The sequence below is a fragment of the Purpureocillium takamizusanense genome, chromosome 7, assembly GCF_022605165.1.
Source record: "Purpureocillium takamizusanense chromosome 7, complete sequence".
Lineage (NCBI taxonomy): Eukaryota > Fungi > Ascomycota > Sordariomycetes > Hypocreales > Ophiocordycipitaceae > Purpureocillium > Purpureocillium takamizusanense.
This window is the reverse complement of record NC_063074.1, coordinates 620,276-637,305: the sequence shown is the minus strand read 5'-3', so window position 1 is coordinate 637,305 and position 17,030 is coordinate 620,276. Positions and strand designations below refer to the sequence as shown.

Genomic DNA, 17,030 nt, shown 5'->3' with positions numbered 1-17,030 from the left:
CGGGCGCCAGAGGACGGCCGCCCAGCCAAGCTAAGCTTCCTGCTGCCACCAGCCGACGCAGCGCAGCCGTGGCCAACCCCTGGCGTGAGCCCAATTTTGAGGGGGTTTGTTTGGGGAGATGGGGGGGGGGGCGCCGTCGCAGGCGGGAGCTGGTTGGTTGGGTTGGGGGAGGGCGGCGGGAGAACGTCGAGGCCCAGCGGGCGGGCCAATGGACGGGCTCGCCTGTGGCAGGCGGGCGGGAGCCACAATTTACAGGGCCTCGGCGGACACCCGGAGCAAGGCACAGCGCTGTCAGTGGTCAGCCAGCCGCAGCCCGCCTGCCGAGACGCCGCCCAGTGACGGGAAACTTCCAGCGCGTGTCGACTCGCCCAGCCCACCAGCGACAGGGAAGCTTGGGGAGAGGGGCTGAGTGGGGGGGAAGGAGAGGAGAGGAGAGGAGAGGGAGGACACGCCTGCCTTCCTACCTTGCCGCCCCGCCAGAAGGGGAAAAGGGGTTGTGCGTGGATGGCCGGTTGCCCAAACGGGACGAGCGTGCGCTGACAGTTTAATGAACGAACCCCCTGGCAGGGATCCAATGACCAGCGGCGGCGTACTTCGTACTACTATGTATGATGGATGGTCTTTTGTCAGTTCGTATGTACGAAATATGCACACACGCCGACGAGCTGGTACGAAGCCTTGCTTGCGCCTGTGTTGCATGCACGGAAGACGGCAGAGTAACGGCTGTCACTTGGTTCACTTGGTACGGAGAACAAACATACCTTGCCTCTTCTTCGTCCCCCATCGCACAAAGCAAGTGACGACATGCTGCCCGTCAGCTTGGCCTCTTCCCGATAATTGCCTCCGCACTAGGTGCTATTCAGGGCGCTCGCTCTCTCTTCTGCCCATGACAGACGCGGCAGAGCCGCCGCCGCGCCCCTTGCGGGAGCGTCCGCTGACGATGCTCCGTTCGCCAGCGAGTCGGACGGGACCGAGGGAGGGATCAGGGCGAGACAAAACAGATGCCACAGTCGTATTCCTCGGGAAGCCTTCCATCCGGGAGGAAGCAAAAAGGAAGCCGTATATACTACTGGTTTTCCCTGGCTCCCTGTCGTGGGTGAAGCTTGCTACTTACTACCGCAGACCGTAGTACTACTAAGGTTACGTTAGTTCTCGATAGTGGTTAGCATATATGTACCCCTGCGCCGCCAAATAAGACACTCCAAAGACCCCTTCGGTGGTCAGTCTACGAACAAGACAGCAATCTTGCGCCGCCGCCGCCCAGCTGGGTTTCTTCGTTTTCGTCGAACCAGGAACCGGACCGCTCGTTTCACGCAGAGCAGCCCGTACGAGCTACATATTTCGTATGTATATGCTAAGTTAGTACGTGTTTGTCTGGACCGCATGTGTATGCATGGCGGTTCTCTGTCCGTGTACACGAGGAACAAAAACCCTCCCCTCCCCTTCCTTCCCCTCCTCCAACAAAAGGCGCGAGTGGCTGCCCCGGGGGGGGGGACGGACGGGGTTGATCAAATTGATTGCGATGCACGCGCTCGCCCACGACCCCACCCGTAGCGGGGAATCGCCCTGCTGCTTCGCATGAGGCTGCCGCGGCCGCTCTCGGTCCCTTGGCCCTTGTTATGCCCTTTTGCTCGCTCATCCATGATCGAGATGTGCCTCCCGCTCGCCCGGGGGGGGTGTCCATGGGCGTAGTGCGGAGCGAGTGTTTGCCAACGAGGTCTGTTTGAAGACGGCGCTTCAACCGCATAGCCAAGTACGTATTCATATGGACGTAGCTCCACGTTTCCAACCAAGACGAACACGGGCGGATCCGAAAAGCATGGCACCGGGCAGGCTTCCGGCAAATGGACCAACGCCCCCCGCCTAATAACCCTTGTTTGCGTTTTACCTTGATCTCGTTAATAACGGAGACACAAGGCTGGCAGATGTTTTAATGCCCTTTGTATCACCGAATACAGGTACCAAGAACTGACCTCGTGTTTCGCGCCGGGGGGCCGGGTTTCAACCAAATCTTCACGGGCGCCCGTGACCGAGAACAGTCACAATACGTACATACATACGTAGGTATTGTCTCACCAAAAGACGCGGGCCCTCCCCAATCTCATACGAGACGCCACGACGGTAAGCAATCTGGCGGCGCCCGCCTATCTCGCCCATGCAGCTCGTTGGCATGCTGGCTTGGGTGGGCCTAGAACCTGGGCTGTCACCTCCCGACAGTTAGTAGTTAGTCTCTCTTCTCGCATCCGTCGGCTCCATCGTCTACTTCGAGACAGCGCCTTCACATTTATGAACCGAGTCACCCAGTCATTGCACAGACAGACACATTGATGATTCTGATTATAAAAAGCCAAAAGGTAACCGAACGTTGTCCCCTAGCATCCCATGCCCCCTCTCCGCCATCTTTTGATGAGCAGCCATCTCGGACATCCAAAGCTTCGAGAAGGACAGGAAGCAGGCAGCATGCTTGCACGGGTAAAAGGCAAGCCATGCATGCAACGTCCCCTCCCTACCCACGATGCCACGCCGCAGAAACGGGGACAGCCATTCTTCTTCTTGCACGCCAAAACCGGCATGCACTCTCCATCCCCACTCTCTCATCCACGTACGTGTACAGTATACGTGCTTGTGCTATGTACGTACATACATCCTTCGTACATACATATATATTGTACCATGGAAATAGTAGCACTCCACGCGAAGCAGGCCCCGTCCTGCAGATCACGGACGGCGGACAGACAGACGGGCCTTGCCCAAACAGGCGTCACGGCACGCGGCACGCCCGCTCACCTGTCAGTCCCTGCAGGGTGAGAGGGTACTTGCTTGCAGCAGAACGAACGTCTTGTGTGTGTTTTTTGTCACGTCCCGCAGATCCGGGGTTGCCCGTCGAGGTAGATGCAGACGAAACAGGGGCATACAATACTACTACTACTAACTGCTAGTAGGCACTTGAGACTGTAGCCACAATCGCAAGGCATCGCAGCAAACAAAAAAAAAAAAAAACCAAAGGCGAGGGACGCACGGCGACCCCAGCGCCACGTTCCCCGCGGTGATTGCCTCGTTTGCTTGGCGGGATGGGTGGAGGGACGGCTCGAGCCTTGACCGATGGCTGGCGGCCCGTTCGGTGGACAGCCATGGCCTCCTGTCATCAGGAGTTTGCGATCTTGTCGCAGCGGAGCGACTAATTCACCTGGTACCAACTTACCCCGTAATTGTGTTTCGGCACTGACACGTCTCCATCTCGAACGGGTTGGTATCCTGAAACGTGGTCTACTTTAGGTCTGAGGCACACAAGTGGCATCTAGGCCATCTACAGGCGTGAAGGCGGGGATTGTTGACAGGACACGCGACCAGGCAGCGCAACCACGATCAAAGCCTCATTTCCTTCGTCTATATGACAGCTCTTATATAGCCATACCGTCGCTATGGCGAGGGCCAGCTCGATTCCCAACATTTACCCTACAGGCCCATTGTCGCTCATGCCAACCACCATCCAACTCAATGCGCCATCCTACGCGTGCTTCGCTCAAGGCTTGCATCGCCCCATGAAGCGTGGGTACATGCATGTCGTCCGAACCGTGTGCTGGTTAGCCATCCAGGCCAGGAAGCGCTCCAGGCCCAGCCCGTAGCCGCCGTGCGGCGAAGTGCCATACCTGCAGGCCGAAGCCATTAGCGTCCGTCCCTAGCCGATGTCTCGATCGGAAAAATAGGGTGTCAAACTCACTTTCGCTGGTCGGTGTACCAGTAGTAATCCTTGGCGGGGATGCCCTGCTTGTCGTACGCCGCGAGCAGCTCCTCGTAGCCCTCCATCCTCATCGATCCACCGACGATCTCGCCAACCCCAGGCATCAGGCAGTCGACGCTCTCCGTAACGCGGAGGTCGCTGGGGTCCTTCTTCATGTAGAAGGCCTTGATCTCGACGGGGAAGTGTGTCAGGAAGATGGGCCGGTTGATGGCGTCGGTCATCTTGCGCTCAGCGGCCTCGGCGATGTCGTCGCCAAAGACGTGAGGGTTGCCATCCTCGTTGGGGATGGGCGGGTCTTGCTTGTTGAGCCACTCGATGGCGTCGGCGTACTTCATGCGCATAAAGGGGCGTGAGGGCCGCGCGAAACCAGGGTTGAGTTCCTTAAGGAATGCCGTCATCTCGGCATCCGCCAGAACCGTGTCGATGACGCGGCAGATGATCTCTTCGAGGTGCTCCAGCAGGTCGGAGAAATCGATAAAGTCAAGCTCCGCCTCCACGTGCGTGTATTCGGACAAGTGGCGACGCGTCAGGCTCTTCTCGGCACGGAAAGACTTTTCGATGCAGTAGACGTTGCCCAGACTGGGCAGCACCGTCTCCAGGTAGAGCTGGGACGACTGGGTCAGGTAGGCCTCCTCATCGTAGTAGGGCACCTTGAAGAGGGTGGCACCGCCTTCAACCTGGGTCTGGACGAGAGCCGGTGGCGAAACCTTGACGAACTTCATCTCGTGATAGGCCTTGGTAAAGGCCCACTCGACGGCCGCGCGTAGCTTCATCACGGACGCGGCATGGTCTCCTCTCAGCACCAGGTGTCGGTTGTCCAGCATCTGTGCGTCCCACTGGTTCTGAGCCGACGAGACCTTGTTGGTGATGGCATCCTCGTCGCTGGGGGAGGCGCCAATAACCTCGTAGTAGTCGACGTGCAGCTCGCGGTTGTCGGGCGCCTGTTGGCCTTCGGGGACCTTGCGCATTTCGCCGTACAGCGTAAGGGACGTGCCCTGGGCGAAAGTCAGGGCATTGTACGTCCTGGTCAGGTCTCCGGCCTGCAGCACGCACTGCAGGTGGCCGCCACCGTCGATGAGGGTGATGAAGGTCGCCTGCTTCTGCGCCCTCAGCCGGTGGATGCGGCCCGAGACCTTGACGCGGGCACCCTTCTTGTCGGCGCCGTCACCGAGCTCCACATCCTTGTCGCCAATGATGATCTTAACGGCCTTGGGCAGGTTCGCGTCCTCCTTGAGGACGATCTTCTTGGCCGCCTCAAGGTTGTCGAGGCGCTGCTTCTTGCGGGCCTCCTCCGCGGCCAGGGCCTGCTCCTGCTTGGCCAGCTTCTTCTTGTGGGCGTCGAGGGCGCCTTGGGCCTTCTTGACGGCGCTCTTGGCGGGCTCCTTCCACGTCAATCGCGCGGAGGGGTCCTCATCCGGGCCAATGGCCCCGGTGACGGAGGCGCGGGTGAGGTATTGCGCAGTCGGACGGCCGCCGGCGTTGTGAATGTAGGCGTAGGCGAGCGTCTTGAAGGGCTTCGCCTCGGAGCCGTCAGCCGTCTGGTCGTCGGCGCCCGTGTCGGTGTCGACGTAGACCTTGTCGTCGCCCTTGACTCGCTCAGCGAGCTCCTGCACTGCCGCCATGGTGGGCTCGCTTGCTTTCCGGCTGCCGTGCGTGCGTCGTCGGGGTTGGGAAGGGAGCGATGCGGGAGGCGGCTTGTGTCCAGGCAAAGTCGGTCTGGTCTGGCAAAGAAATTCGACAAGAGGCGGGCGGGATGGCGGGGTCGCTTGCTCGGTGGGTGGGCTGCACTGGGGCAGTTAAAAGCAGGTGGGATCGATGTGTGGCCGAATCGGGGTCCCTTGTTTTTTTAGTGAGTCAATCCATGGACGTTCCATGCGGCCCCACGCCGCGCTCGGCCACTGAAACGCTGATAAGACTCAGACGCCCTCATCATGGACGGCGTGGGCACGGTCACCTCAAGACACCGTATTGCTCACCTTGTCGATAGGGGGGATTTTTCGGTCATTTGATCACATGTACTTTCTTTTTCGCGAATCTTGCACAAACAATGCTTCTCTCTGCCTTTTCAAGGACGCCAACTGCCTCTCCTTCATACACCGTCATCGAAACAACAACCCAACAACTGCCCATCCGTCCCAACTCCTCTTTCATGCGTCCAATACTGCTCGTAGCCATACCACATGCTGCTGCAAGGTAGGGAAAGCCTCGGCAGGCAAGCACTTCATGTCAAGGGCCGGCCTCACAGCTCGTCCTTGCCGTTGCTCTTCCCAGCGGCCTTGAGCAGCTTCTGCTTCGTCTCGGGCACCACTTCCTTGCCCATCTCCTTCATGCCACGCTTGACCATGGAGCTCAGCAGCTCGTAGACAACCTGGGCGGCCGCCAGAGCTGTCTCTTCACCCCTGCCCTGGTATGCGGGCGACACCTCGACGACGTCGGCGCCCACGAGGTTGAGACCCTCGATGCCACGGAGTACGCGGATCAGCTCGCGCGTCGTCCAGCCACCGGGTTCGGGCGTGCCCGTGCCAGGCGCAAAGGCCGGGTCCAGTACGTCAATGTCCACCGACAGGTACACAGGGTCCTCGGTGCCGAGCACGCGCATGATGCCGTCGATGATGCCCTGCGTGCCCATGTCGTCCATGTCGTCGGCGGAAAAGCGCACCCAGTTCTGCGACGAGTCGTCCTCGTTGTCGACCCACTCCGTGCCGCCGAGGCGTGTCCGCAGCCCAGCGTGCACCGACGCCTCAGTAGACGAGTTGGAGAGGAGGCCCTCCTGGTTGGCCATCCAGAACATGGAGCCATGCGTGAACTGCGTCGCACCCCAGTACGAGGGGTAGGCATTGGGGTTCCAAGTGTCGAGATGGGCTGCACAGCAACAGTCATCGGCGGTCAGGTCAGCAAGAGATCTACTACTACAGTATCGAGGTTCGACCCAAGTATCCTCACCGTCAAAGTGGAGCACACGAATAGGTCGCCCGTGAATCTCCTTGAGTGCCCGTAGTGCCGGTAGCGTCAGGCTGTGGTCGCCGCCCAGGGTCATGAGCTTGGGCTTGGGGCTCAGCGCCGAGACGGCCTTGCGCTTGCCCAGCTCCGTCAAAGCCTGCGTCATCTGGTCGCGTGCAATGTTGTTGTCAAAGGGCGTGATGGGAATGTCACCGCAGTCGATGATCTTGGCCCAGTTCTGGTACGGGTTGACACTCGCGCGAGCATTGAAGCCGCGGAAGCCTGTCTGACGGGAGGAGGCCTGGCGGATGGCCCGCGGCCCGAAGCGGGCACCTTTGGCGTAGCATGTCAGTCTCGCCTCTCCTCTTCTCAGCTTTTGGACGACGTGTGCTGGATACGAACCTGGCCTGAAGGAGACGGCCGTGTCAAAGGGCGCGCCGACAATGGCAATGTCATAGTTGACCGACGGATCAGTCAGGCACTTGGAGTGGTCCAGATGCGCAAATGATCCGATGCCAGAGAACGGCCACTGTAGGTAGGTATGTCAAGTCAGCACTTAATGTCGGCCGGGCGAGTCGTTCGGAGCCCAAGTCTGCTTTTGAACGTTGGCACTCACGTCAAAGCCCCATTTCGCCTCCAACTCGTCTAGCTCCTCCTTTGTCCACTCCTTGCCGTCGTGGTCGCCCTGCCCGCCGCACGCCGCAGACAGCCCGCTCCAAAGGAGCAGGCTTACGAGCGCCGTCGACTTCATATCCTACGAAAAGGATATGCGAGAGAGCGAGAAGGCGTGCTACCTCGTGACGATGGAAGCTAGACTTGGGATGTTCAAGGGGTGTCGACTAGATCGCAAACAACAGGGGGGCTCCTGCAAGACGTGAAAGGAAGAAGCGCCTCACTCAAGGGGAGGAGACCCAGCAGCTTATCACTTTGCCATAAATAAAGAGTACCGCACCCTTCGCCTTTCTGCCACGGTCGGTCGGGTCCAGTAGGACCCGCGGACGCCGACCTCCCACCAGCAGCAGCAGCAATCCACGGCCGGCGTCGGCGGGCCGGCACTGGCATGGGCGACCGAGCTGCGGTTCTGTAGCTCCACGAGGAGGTGCTGCCCCTCCACAGTCATCCGTAGGTCGGTCCCCATCCATCCCACCCACGGACAGGCTGGGACAAGCAAGCCCCCGCGAACTTTGCCCCAATCGGGCGCCCGTTTGCGGGGCGCTCTGCAAGTCTCCAGTCCGATGTGGTTTCCGGGACCGCCCACTTGACTGTCGGAGGCACGCCTGGGTACATATGAAAAAGGCAGCATAAAGAGGTCAAGTGCCCACCCTTTTCGGGCGCCCTCTGCAGACGTGGTCGTACGAGTCGTATGTGCAAGGCCAACCCGAGCCACTCGCTGGGCCTGCGGGACCCTCCTCACCCTTCACCGGGGGAAGGTTGGTGCAGACCGGACTGCTCCGACAGCAAATCTCCATAAAAGTGCGGCTAGGGACACTGGACAAATGGCATCCGAAGCATCGTTGTACGTAAGAGACTTAACGAGGCACGATTGGGAATTGCCGAGAAAGCACCTATAAACTCTGGAGCTGGAGACGGCGGAGCCGGTCCGCGAGCCGGCACGCTCACGGACCGTCATGCTTGCTTGCTCCTGTTGCACAACGGTAGGCAAGAGGCTTCTTGGCTCTGTTCCAGTCTCAGAAACGTCTCCCCGTCTCTCACCGACTCGCGTGAGTTGCTCGTCTATTCGCTCGCTACAAAACAAGATGACAACCAAGCCAACGAGCAGTAACAAGACGCAGCAGGCGCGCAGGGCAGTGTAGTGCAGGGCAGGGCAGGGCGAGGCGGGCTGAACAAAAACAAACCGTCCATGTGATTGCACTCCAATCGCCAAACTGATCCTATCGAGGCAGCCCTGCCCTGAACTTTGTCAAAATCTTCTCGGCCCAAAACAAAGAAAAGAGTATCGAGAAACAGCGAGGCGAGGCATCTCATCCGCCCCTGCCTCCCGCCGCCCCAGAGGCAACGCCAGACCGTGGCAACGCAGGCAGGCAAGCCCCAAGACGAGACGGATTCATCCAACCCCGTGCGTGCATGACCAAACGGCGCTTGCACCCTGTGCGCCACTCTCGTCTCGGCATTCCACACCTCGTCGTGACACACTAGAGCCATGCGCAGGACCACCGCGACCCCAGCCCGCAGAGGCCATGTCACTCTCACGTCGTCCGTCGACCTTCCGATCTCCAACTCCGCCTATGCTTCGTCGCCGGCACGCCGGCAAATCTTCTCCCTCTAGTCTCCTCGTACTTGGGCGGAAATAGTTGTGTATGTCGGCATGTCCGTTGGCTTCTTCGCTCTCTCTTTTTACTTTATTTCTTGGCAACGCCCATTTATAGGACGAGACACTTGTGTGACTTCTTCTTGGGCATGGGCGGTTCAAGCGCAGCAACAATCGCCTGTTATCGCTGTCAGTGCTCATCGTTATCCGGAAAGTGCGAGAGAAGGAATCGCCATACCTCGTCAAACACATCCTTCAGCTTGAACTGCGTGAGCGCGCTGCACTCCACGTACTTGACAGCGCCGAGCTCCTTGGCCATGCGCTCGCCATCTTCTCTCCGAACCGGGGTCATCTTCTGCCTCGCCAACTTCTCCCTAACGCTGGGGTCGTCGCGCAAGTCGACCTGGGTGCCTACAATGAGGCAGGGGACGCCGGGACAGTGGTGGTGCACCTCGGGGAACCACTTCTCGCGGACGTTCTCGAACGATGCGGGTGATGTGACACTGAAGCAGACGAGGAAAACATCGGTCTGTGGGTAGGAGAGAGGTCGAAGTCTGTCATAGTCCTCTTGACCTGCAGTATCGAACAAGCCGAGAGTATATGGCTCGTCGCCGATCCTATCGCGACCAATTAGGCTCCAGCTCGAACAAGATGCCGCAGGGCCAAAGTATGTTGGTTGTCGTCGCATGTACGTAATACGACGCCGCGAGCAAATCGTCGAACGAGAGTCGTCTTTCGCACTGCCTGCGCCGACGATATCGCACACACGACCTCCGCCGCGGCCACGCCAATTTAACAAGGGAGGACGCGGAGCTAACTCACATAACCGTGACCGCATAGTTGTCAAAGACGGTCGGGACATATTCCGAGGGAAATTTGTTGGTGGTGTAGCTGATGAGGAGGCACGTCTTGCCCACAGCACCGTCACCAACGACGACGCACCTGGAAGAGAACGCAACGGTCAGCCAGATGCTTGCAAGGGACGTGAAATTCGTGCTTTATGGATTCAGGAACTTCTTTATGCAACGGCACCGTTGTCGCGCACCCCAGAGTCAGACGAAGCTACGTCCGATCCAGGAGCGGTATCCAGTGAAGGCAGCGCCGCGGCGATATGCCAAGGGGGCTTGGGGCCGCAGTGTGTCGTCGAAAAAGAACGGGAGGGAAACGCAGCGCGGCGAGGCAGAGTGAGGGGTGCAGGACATGGTGGCCCTGTGGCAGACGTACTTGATGGTCGCAACGACGGTCATTCTCGTGATGGAAAGCTCCTGGGGTGGAGCTGGACCGTCAAGGGGTGCAGGCTCGAAAGGCAGGCGCGGGGGGGTCGCGATCGCAGCGCGTGCGTGCCGCCCGGAGAGAGAACACGGAGGGGGCGCGCGGTTGGCGTGATGCGGGTGAGGCCAGAGAGAGATGGCGAAGAGAAGAAGACGTGGACGGCGACGGTGGTGGTTGAAAAGAGGATGGGAGGCTGGCGACGGGGATGTGGATGTGGATGTGGATGAATTGGGATGATGGGTGGATGGATGAATGAATGAATGGGAGGTGCCGAGTGCTTGTCAGCGGGCAGCTGGCGGTGGGCGGCGGGAGCGGGCAGCACAAAGCGTTGCGGCGGGCGAACGTCGGCAGCCAGTGGAGGTGGAGCTGGAGGCTTGCTCAGCCTGTCCACTGCGAGTGGAGGTGAGAGGGAGGTGTGGCAGGGCAAGGCGAGCCGGGCAGTGGTGCGGTGGTGGGGTGGACGGGGGGAGCGCCCAGCGTGAGGCAGCCGACCTGGTGGTCTTGGTGGACGGATGGATTGAATGGGTGGCAGAGTTCCAGTGGAGGCTACCTAACTAAGGTGCCCTGCCCAGTCACTCGCCTGCCCCCCCCCCGGCGTCGCGTTGGCTGGCAACCGCTCGGCTGGCCTGCCCGCCCTAAAAGAGGGCGGTTACGGCGACAGGTCCTCCTTTGCTGGAAGCCTCCCGCCCATTTGAGCACCACCTTCAGGGCTGTCCGTGGCACCACTGGAGGGGCCCCTAAGTACGTGGGCGCTCGCCAGCGCAAGCAGCAGGAACCTGCCCAGGAGAGATGTTTTTGTTGCATGTCAGGTACTGTAGGCACTTCCCAGCCTCTGGGGGCCCTTTTGGCGCTGGCGGTCGTGGCGTCACTCTGGATAGGCTTGCTGGTCTTTGTTTGCGACGTCCACCGGTGATGAGGCGGCGGCGTGATGAGAGGACAGGTGGGCTCCACTTGTGCCATGCCCTGAGCTGGGAGCATGAGGCCCATGCCTTGCAGCCGCCGCGATCGATTCGTTCGTAAAAACAAAAAAGGCAGTCGCGCACTCGGCCCTCCCGCAGACGTGAGCTACCCGTACCAGTCCTGGCGCGCGTAGCACGGCCTCCAGCTGCCCGCACGACGAAGGCAGCGAGCTTGCGTCGCGCTGCCATCCATACCGGAGAGGGTTCGTCGTACACAGGTACCAAGTCACCGACCTATAGCACCACTTGACTACAAAGTACGGGCAGTGAGGTACCGAGGAGCGGGGCACGCCTCATCGGTCTCAAAAAGCCTCTGCCAGGTGGTCTCGCATGCCAGGCTAGTGGGGGGGGGGGGGGTTGGATGCCCAGACGCAGCAGCACGGGCAGCTTCCTCCTCCAGCGGTGAGCCACAGGCACCCGAATAGGTGAGGTGGTACGTACCTAACAGACCCTGGCCGGGTCAGGTCCATGTCCGCTATCTCGCTGTTGGACCCTCCAGTCCAGTGGCTGCCTGGGCGGTCCCAGACTCCCAGCAATGGATAGCAGCCACCGTGGCCGGGCCGAGGTGCCTGTCAACCTGCTCGGCTACTCACTGCGCCGTTGCTGACGGCGCCGCCCCCAGGGCAAGAAAGGGACTTGGAAAGGACCCTGCGCTGACGTCTTGTTGCTTCCGTGTTCCTCCCGCTCTTGTCTCGTCTCATGCATGGGTGGTACGAACGGGCCCTAGGGTCTTTCAAACAAACAAACAAGCTTCAACGCCTTCTGACCGGGGTCGGCAGCTGATCCTGGAATCATGGCGGCTGGCGTTTTGCGCTCCCCTCCTCCTGTCGGACAGCACACGCAAGACACGAGCGCCTGCTTGGAGTACCTGGGGGACGTGTTTGTTCGTCTCATGTTCCAAGAGGCCCGGCATTCTCGCGGATGCCTGGCTACTAGGCAAGTCCAACGCCAAACCACGTCGTCCTTTTTGATTCGAAACGCTGCCACGGCTTTGGGGGCCGTTGGCGCGTCGGCGCCACCTCCCCTTCCTTTCCGCTAGGTACAACGTGTTGCAACCCTAGCCAAGTTGCAGCGATGGGGGGAGCAGGGAGCCCGGCGTTCTGACCTGGAAGGCACAGGCAAAGGGACAAGGGGCAAGGAGGCGCGGTGCCCGGGGCACCTGGGGCGAGGTGAAGATTGGTTTGCTGCATGAGAACGTCCGTGGAAGCGGGAGCCAACCGCATAGCCGGCGGTCGCGAATGACAATGCTCCCGGGGCTGGCTTGTCCCTGCCTGCATGCATCAAACGTACCATCCGGGGAGGATAACGCGCAAGACCTTTCTGCTTTTCTTGAAGCGCGGCAGAACGATGATGATGGCTTGTAGCGTGGGAGGGCCGAGGGAGGCAGCCAGCCAGCCTCGCAGGTTCCAATCTGTTACCGCCGTGTCAAGTAGACGGGCGCTTCCACGACAGCTGTCTTTGCGAGACGTGACAGCTTCGACGACGGCAACAGCGCGGCCATCGTGATCCAATCATCGCACCGGCAGGCTCAACGCGTGACGAGCGGCGCTTCGGCGGCGAGACTCGACGTTTGGTGCACCGAATATCCAGGCAGCGTGGGTTAGCACGAGCAAACGGGCAGGTACTTTGCAGGTGAGATGGGCAGGTATGTCGTCCCGGACGTCGCGGACGGACGGCACATGTCCGCCCGGGGATTCCCAATAGAAGATGTGTTTGCATCGCCGCGCACACCAGAAAAAGAGCGCTTAGTTCGGGTTTTCTGGTCGGAAACGGCGCTCCGAGACCTGCGAACACACCTTTTTGAGGCAGATGGGTTGCTATTTCGAAACGTGTTCTGCCTGTGTGTCCTGTCTGGTCCTCCAAACGCAAGCCCGATTGGCCTGTGCCCGCGAAAAGGTTTTGAGAAAAAGAAGACGACCGAACCTTGTGGTAGTTGGCGTTTGAACCAGCTGGGTCCCATGCTAGAAACGCGGAGAGCGGGAGGAAGGGGAAGGGGCCCTTCACGACTCAATCACAACCGCGGGTGCCGGTGGCCGTGCCTGTGTGCGCGCCCTGTTGGCAGCCATGATAAAGAATACTTTCACTATAGCGTATTTTCCGCAGCAAACATATGTATCGGACATCGGGCTCCTGTCTCGTGGCTGTTGACGGCGTCCCCTGTGTGGGGTCCCGTCCGTCTCAGAGTCGTCACCCTGTCAGTTTCATGAGTCGTTTTGTCAGACTGCCTCCAATGCCCTCCCTGTCTCCTTCTCCTGCCTGTATCAGACGTGCCAGTCTTTGCTGGTCGGTAAGGAAACCATTTTCGTCTCACCTGCAACCACGACGGCAAGTCAGCCGTGGTGTGCTCATGTCAGATCGTCTCCCGGCTGCCACTGCACTGTGAACCCAAGCAGCACTTCGTAGTCACACGCGATGCAGCAAGAGATCAGGTGCTGGTCTAGAAGTAGGTCACCCAGCGAACAATGACCGTCAGCCGGGGATTGTGCCAGCAGCCGCATCAACAAGCCTACTAGCGTTCTTCCACGGCGTCCAAGTGCCCAAGAAGCGACTCTGTAGTTGGGGCAGCAAGAATCCAACTCGTGATCAGCGGTCCCGATTGCGAACACTGGGAAACACAGTCCCCGGTCAAACAGCAAGAAGGGTATATCCGTGCAACCCATGCAAAGGGGTTGCTGCGCATCGCTGTGCGGCCGCGTTCGCCCTCTCGGTCTCCGTTGCCGCTTTCTTGGCGTTTGCCCACGCCTGGGACCATGTTGTTGAAATGTTTGGAGTCCAAGACAAAACCCCAAGCCCACATTATAAGCTGTCAAGCGCTGTGAGCCACACCGTTATGGGCCGGGATTGTGACCCGGGGTCCCGCCTTGCAGGGCGGTGCCATCTTCCTTGAGCCAGTGGCACCACAAGGCTTTGAGTTTGGACAGGGTCGCGTGCAATCCTCTCGCTTGCATCTTTGGGGTACAGCAGTGAGGAGTTGGGTGTGATGAATGTCGTCAGCTTAGGATCTAGGTACCAGGCTGTGCACAAGGGCAAGATGAAATTTATGTATGAAGAACGGTATATATTGTGCTTCCTACGAAGGCGAGAACATGTCCCACAGAATGTCGCGGCTCCACCCATTGACATGCCGATGCTACTACGAAGTACTTCGTACTGTAAACGATTACTCATAGGGGCAGCACCAATGATTCTTCTTCGTACGCATACTCACGACTGGGAATCAAGACGATATATCCAGACGGCATGCCGAATTGCCGTAGCGTGACTCGATGCCATCTGCAACTCTACCTTCTACCCGGGAGTCGGCACGCAATATACTCCAACTCTCAACGCCGCGAGGTAGTATCGTTACGCGGCCAGAGTCCGAGCGCAAGGCTTCTGTCACATGGCTGCGGCAGCATCGCGGGACCCGATCGGCGCGCTCGGAGGGACACGGACGATGTCCGCTTCGCTATCCCGGCGCCGTGTTCCCGAGACGCCTTCCGCGTGCCCGGAGATGCGGCTTCCGCCAATGCCGGAAGGGGCAAGGCCACGACCGACCGACCAGCCAGCGCCTAAGGTGCTGAATGAAACCGTGACTAGCACGGCGACGCTGTGACATAAACCACATTGCCGAAACGAGTTCGCGATTTGCACTTGGTTGATGGTCGCACCTGCCATGTAATGCAGCTGACTTTCAACAGGCAGGGGCGCGAAGTCGCCTCCGGCACCCGCGCCTGCCTGGGCCGGCGCCCGTCAACTCACTCGGGCCCCGCGGGCCTCGACGTTCCGTCCGGGCACGACGGTACCATCGATCGCTGGCACGAGTCAATCGTAAGATCTCCCGGAGCCCCGGGCCCGATATATTGTCATAGCAGCAGCCCATTATAGGCATCGTTATTCTGCAAACCTTTGTTCACTGTTATTGTGCGTGTATCGGCCAGCAAAGTCGTCCGCGATGGGTATTAGTGTGTATACGCATCTGGACGCCGTTTTACCTTTTCTACACTCTTGCCAAGATCTACCCTTGGCTTCCACGACGACCGATCCCCGTTCAACTACCGAGTTCCACCCAGAGGTGCCGTGAGGCAGCCAGAACATGTCCACCATGGCACGCAGCATCCGGGCCAAGGTGACCAGGCAGGGCGAACGCCCGGTTCTTTTGGATATTCGGTCGTCAACTCTGCTCATCGTCTTTACCGTGGCAATGGCGATTTTCACTGTAAGTTGATGGTGATTTGGTTATGGCGAGCTCACTGTTGATGGTCTCGTGACCTAGGACCTCTTCCCTTATGCCGTCATCGTGCCTGTGCTGCCCTATGCACTCCCCGAGCGCACCGGAGTCCCTCGAGACTCAGGTAAGGCGACACCAGGCCAACTGACATCAATCTACCGGAGCTGACTGACAGTCAATCAGTGCAGCGGTGGATGTCAGTGTCGCTGGCAGCGTTCGGCGCCTCCGTTTTAGTATTCTCACGTAAGTTGCCGACTCTCAACAGCGAAATCACTTGGGCTAACTAGGCTGCATAGCAATATGGGGAGTTCTTGCCGACAGAATACAGAGCCGACGAGCGCCGATGCTGGCGGGCCTCTTCCTATTAGGCGCGTCAACCCTGCTTCTGACGCTGATGAACAGCGTCGCCATGATGGTGGCCGGCCGCGTGCTGCAGGGCATGACTGGTGCCTTGACCTGGGCGGTTGGCTTGGCTCTAGTCGTCGACACGGTTGACCCCAAACACATTGGCCAGGCAATGGGTTGGATAGGGACGTCGATGAGCTGGGCCGCCCTGTCGGCGCCGCTGCTCGGAGGTGTCGTGTATGGAAAGGGCGGGTGGTACCAGGTCTGGGCCATGTGCTATGCCCTTATCGCCGGCGATATCGTATTGCGATTCGTTATCATCGAAAAGAAGCGTGCGAAAAAGTGGCAGACGGTCGAATCCGAGCCGGTTTCCCGCAGCACAACCGACGACAAGGAAAAGGAACAGTCCTCGTCGCAGTCAGCCGATCGAGATCCCGAGGCATCGCTGACTCCCGCCCCGGGCACCGGGCAAGTCACTCTTGGGGGTATACTCAGGATGTTGAAGAACCCCAGGCTCATCGCCGCGTTCTGGGGATGTGTGGTAGAGTCGTCCATCCAGACAGCGTTTGATGCCATCATTCCGCTTCAGGTAGAAACTCTCTTTGGCTGGGACTCGATTGGAGCTGGACTCATCTTCCTGCCATTCATCATACCAACCTTCCTCAGCCCCGTAGCTGGATCGTTGGGGGACCGATACGGGGCAAAGTGGTTGACCACGTTTGGCTTCTTCCTCTCCACTCCGTTTCTCATCTGCTTGCGCTTCGTGTCGGAGAACACGATACAGCACAAGGTGATGCTTTGCGGACTCTTGTTTGGCATCGGACTTGGAATAACTTGCACCATGGGACCTCTAATGGCAGAGATCAGCTGGTCAATGAAGGACAACAGGAAAGAGTCGCAGTTGGAGCGGGAGCCAATTGCACTTGCGTACGCGCTGTACAACGTCGCGTATGCCGTTGGCTGCATGGTCGGCCCGCTCCTGGGAGGGTTCATCAGGGATCAACACGGCTGGCCCACGGTAGGATGGGCCCTGGCCATTCTGACGTCCTTCACGGGTGTCACTCAGCTGCTGTGGATAGGGGGACCGCTGAAGCTGCGTAGCCAAAGGCTGGCACCGACAGCCGAGGCCTTGTGATCCAGAAATGGATACTAGGGGCGGCATCAGCCAGTAAAATGAACAAAAGCAGTCCCCCAAATCGTGTAATCAGAACTTGACGTGACTCGTCGTGGTGATTCAGAATCCCAGCTTCACTGCTGATCGATTACGTGGGGGTGAAGAAGTCAAGTTTAAGC

General features: G+C 59.4%; 4 protein-coding genes across 5 annotated transcripts; 1 reads left to right on the top strand and 3 right to left on the bottom strand.

The window, feature by feature from the left end:
• Window positions 1-3,245: 3,245 nt before the first annotated feature.
• Window positions 3,246-5,532, bottom strand: JDV02_007502 (Asparagine--tRNA ligase). The gene is made up of 2 exons (XM_047989002.1): window positions 3,722-5,532; window positions 3,246-3,650 (listed from the first exon to the last, which is right to left on the bottom strand). Exons 1-2 carry the CDS (start codon window positions 5,362-5,364, stop codon window positions 3,524-3,526), a joined length of 1,770 nt encoding a protein of 589 aa, XP_047845001.1. The 5' UTR covers window positions 5,365-5,532; the 3' UTR covers window positions 3,246-3,523.
• Window positions 5,533-5,741: 209 nt separating this feature from the next.
• On the bottom strand, window positions 5,742-7,743 carry JDV02_007501 (Agmatinase). The gene is made up of 4 exons (XM_047989001.1): window positions 7,299-7,743; window positions 7,085-7,211; window positions 6,686-7,015; window positions 5,742-6,604 (listed from the first exon to the last, which is right to left on the bottom strand). The coding sequence occupies exons 1-4, from the start codon at window positions 7,431-7,433 to the stop codon at window positions 5,982-5,984; spliced, it is 1,215 nt and encodes a 404-aa protein (XP_047845000.1). The 5' UTR covers window positions 7,434-7,743; the 3' UTR covers window positions 5,742-5,981.
• Window positions 7,744-9,063: 1,320 nt separating this feature from the next.
• cdc42 (GTPase Cdc42) lies at window positions 9,064-10,198 on the bottom strand (the record flags this gene model as incomplete). The annotated part of the gene is made up of 4 exons (XM_047989000.1): window positions 9,064-9,129; window positions 9,190-9,568; window positions 9,774-9,893; window positions 10,176-10,198. 4 exons carry the CDS (start codon window positions 10,196-10,198, stop codon window positions 9,064-9,066), a joined length of 588 nt encoding a protein of 195 aa, XP_047844999.1.
• A 4,195-nt stretch (window positions 10,199-14,393) lies between these two features.
• Window positions 14,394-16,929, top strand: JDV02_007499 (uncharacterized protein). 2 transcript variants are annotated; one of them, XM_047988998.1, is made up of 4 exons: window positions 14,394-15,380; window positions 15,438-15,516; window positions 15,576-15,635; window positions 15,689-16,929. In XM_047988998.1, exons 1-4 carry the CDS (start codon window positions 15,258-15,260, stop codon window positions 16,870-16,872), a joined length of 1,446 nt encoding a protein of 481 aa, XP_047844997.1. In that variant the 5' UTR covers window positions 14,394-15,257; the 3' UTR covers window positions 16,873-16,929. The 2 variants fall into 2 exon arrangements, with proteins under 2 accessions (XP_047844997.1, XP_047844998.1); XM_047988999.1 differs by having other exon boundaries at window positions 15,438-15,635.
• Window positions 16,930-17,030: the final 101 nt, after the last annotated feature.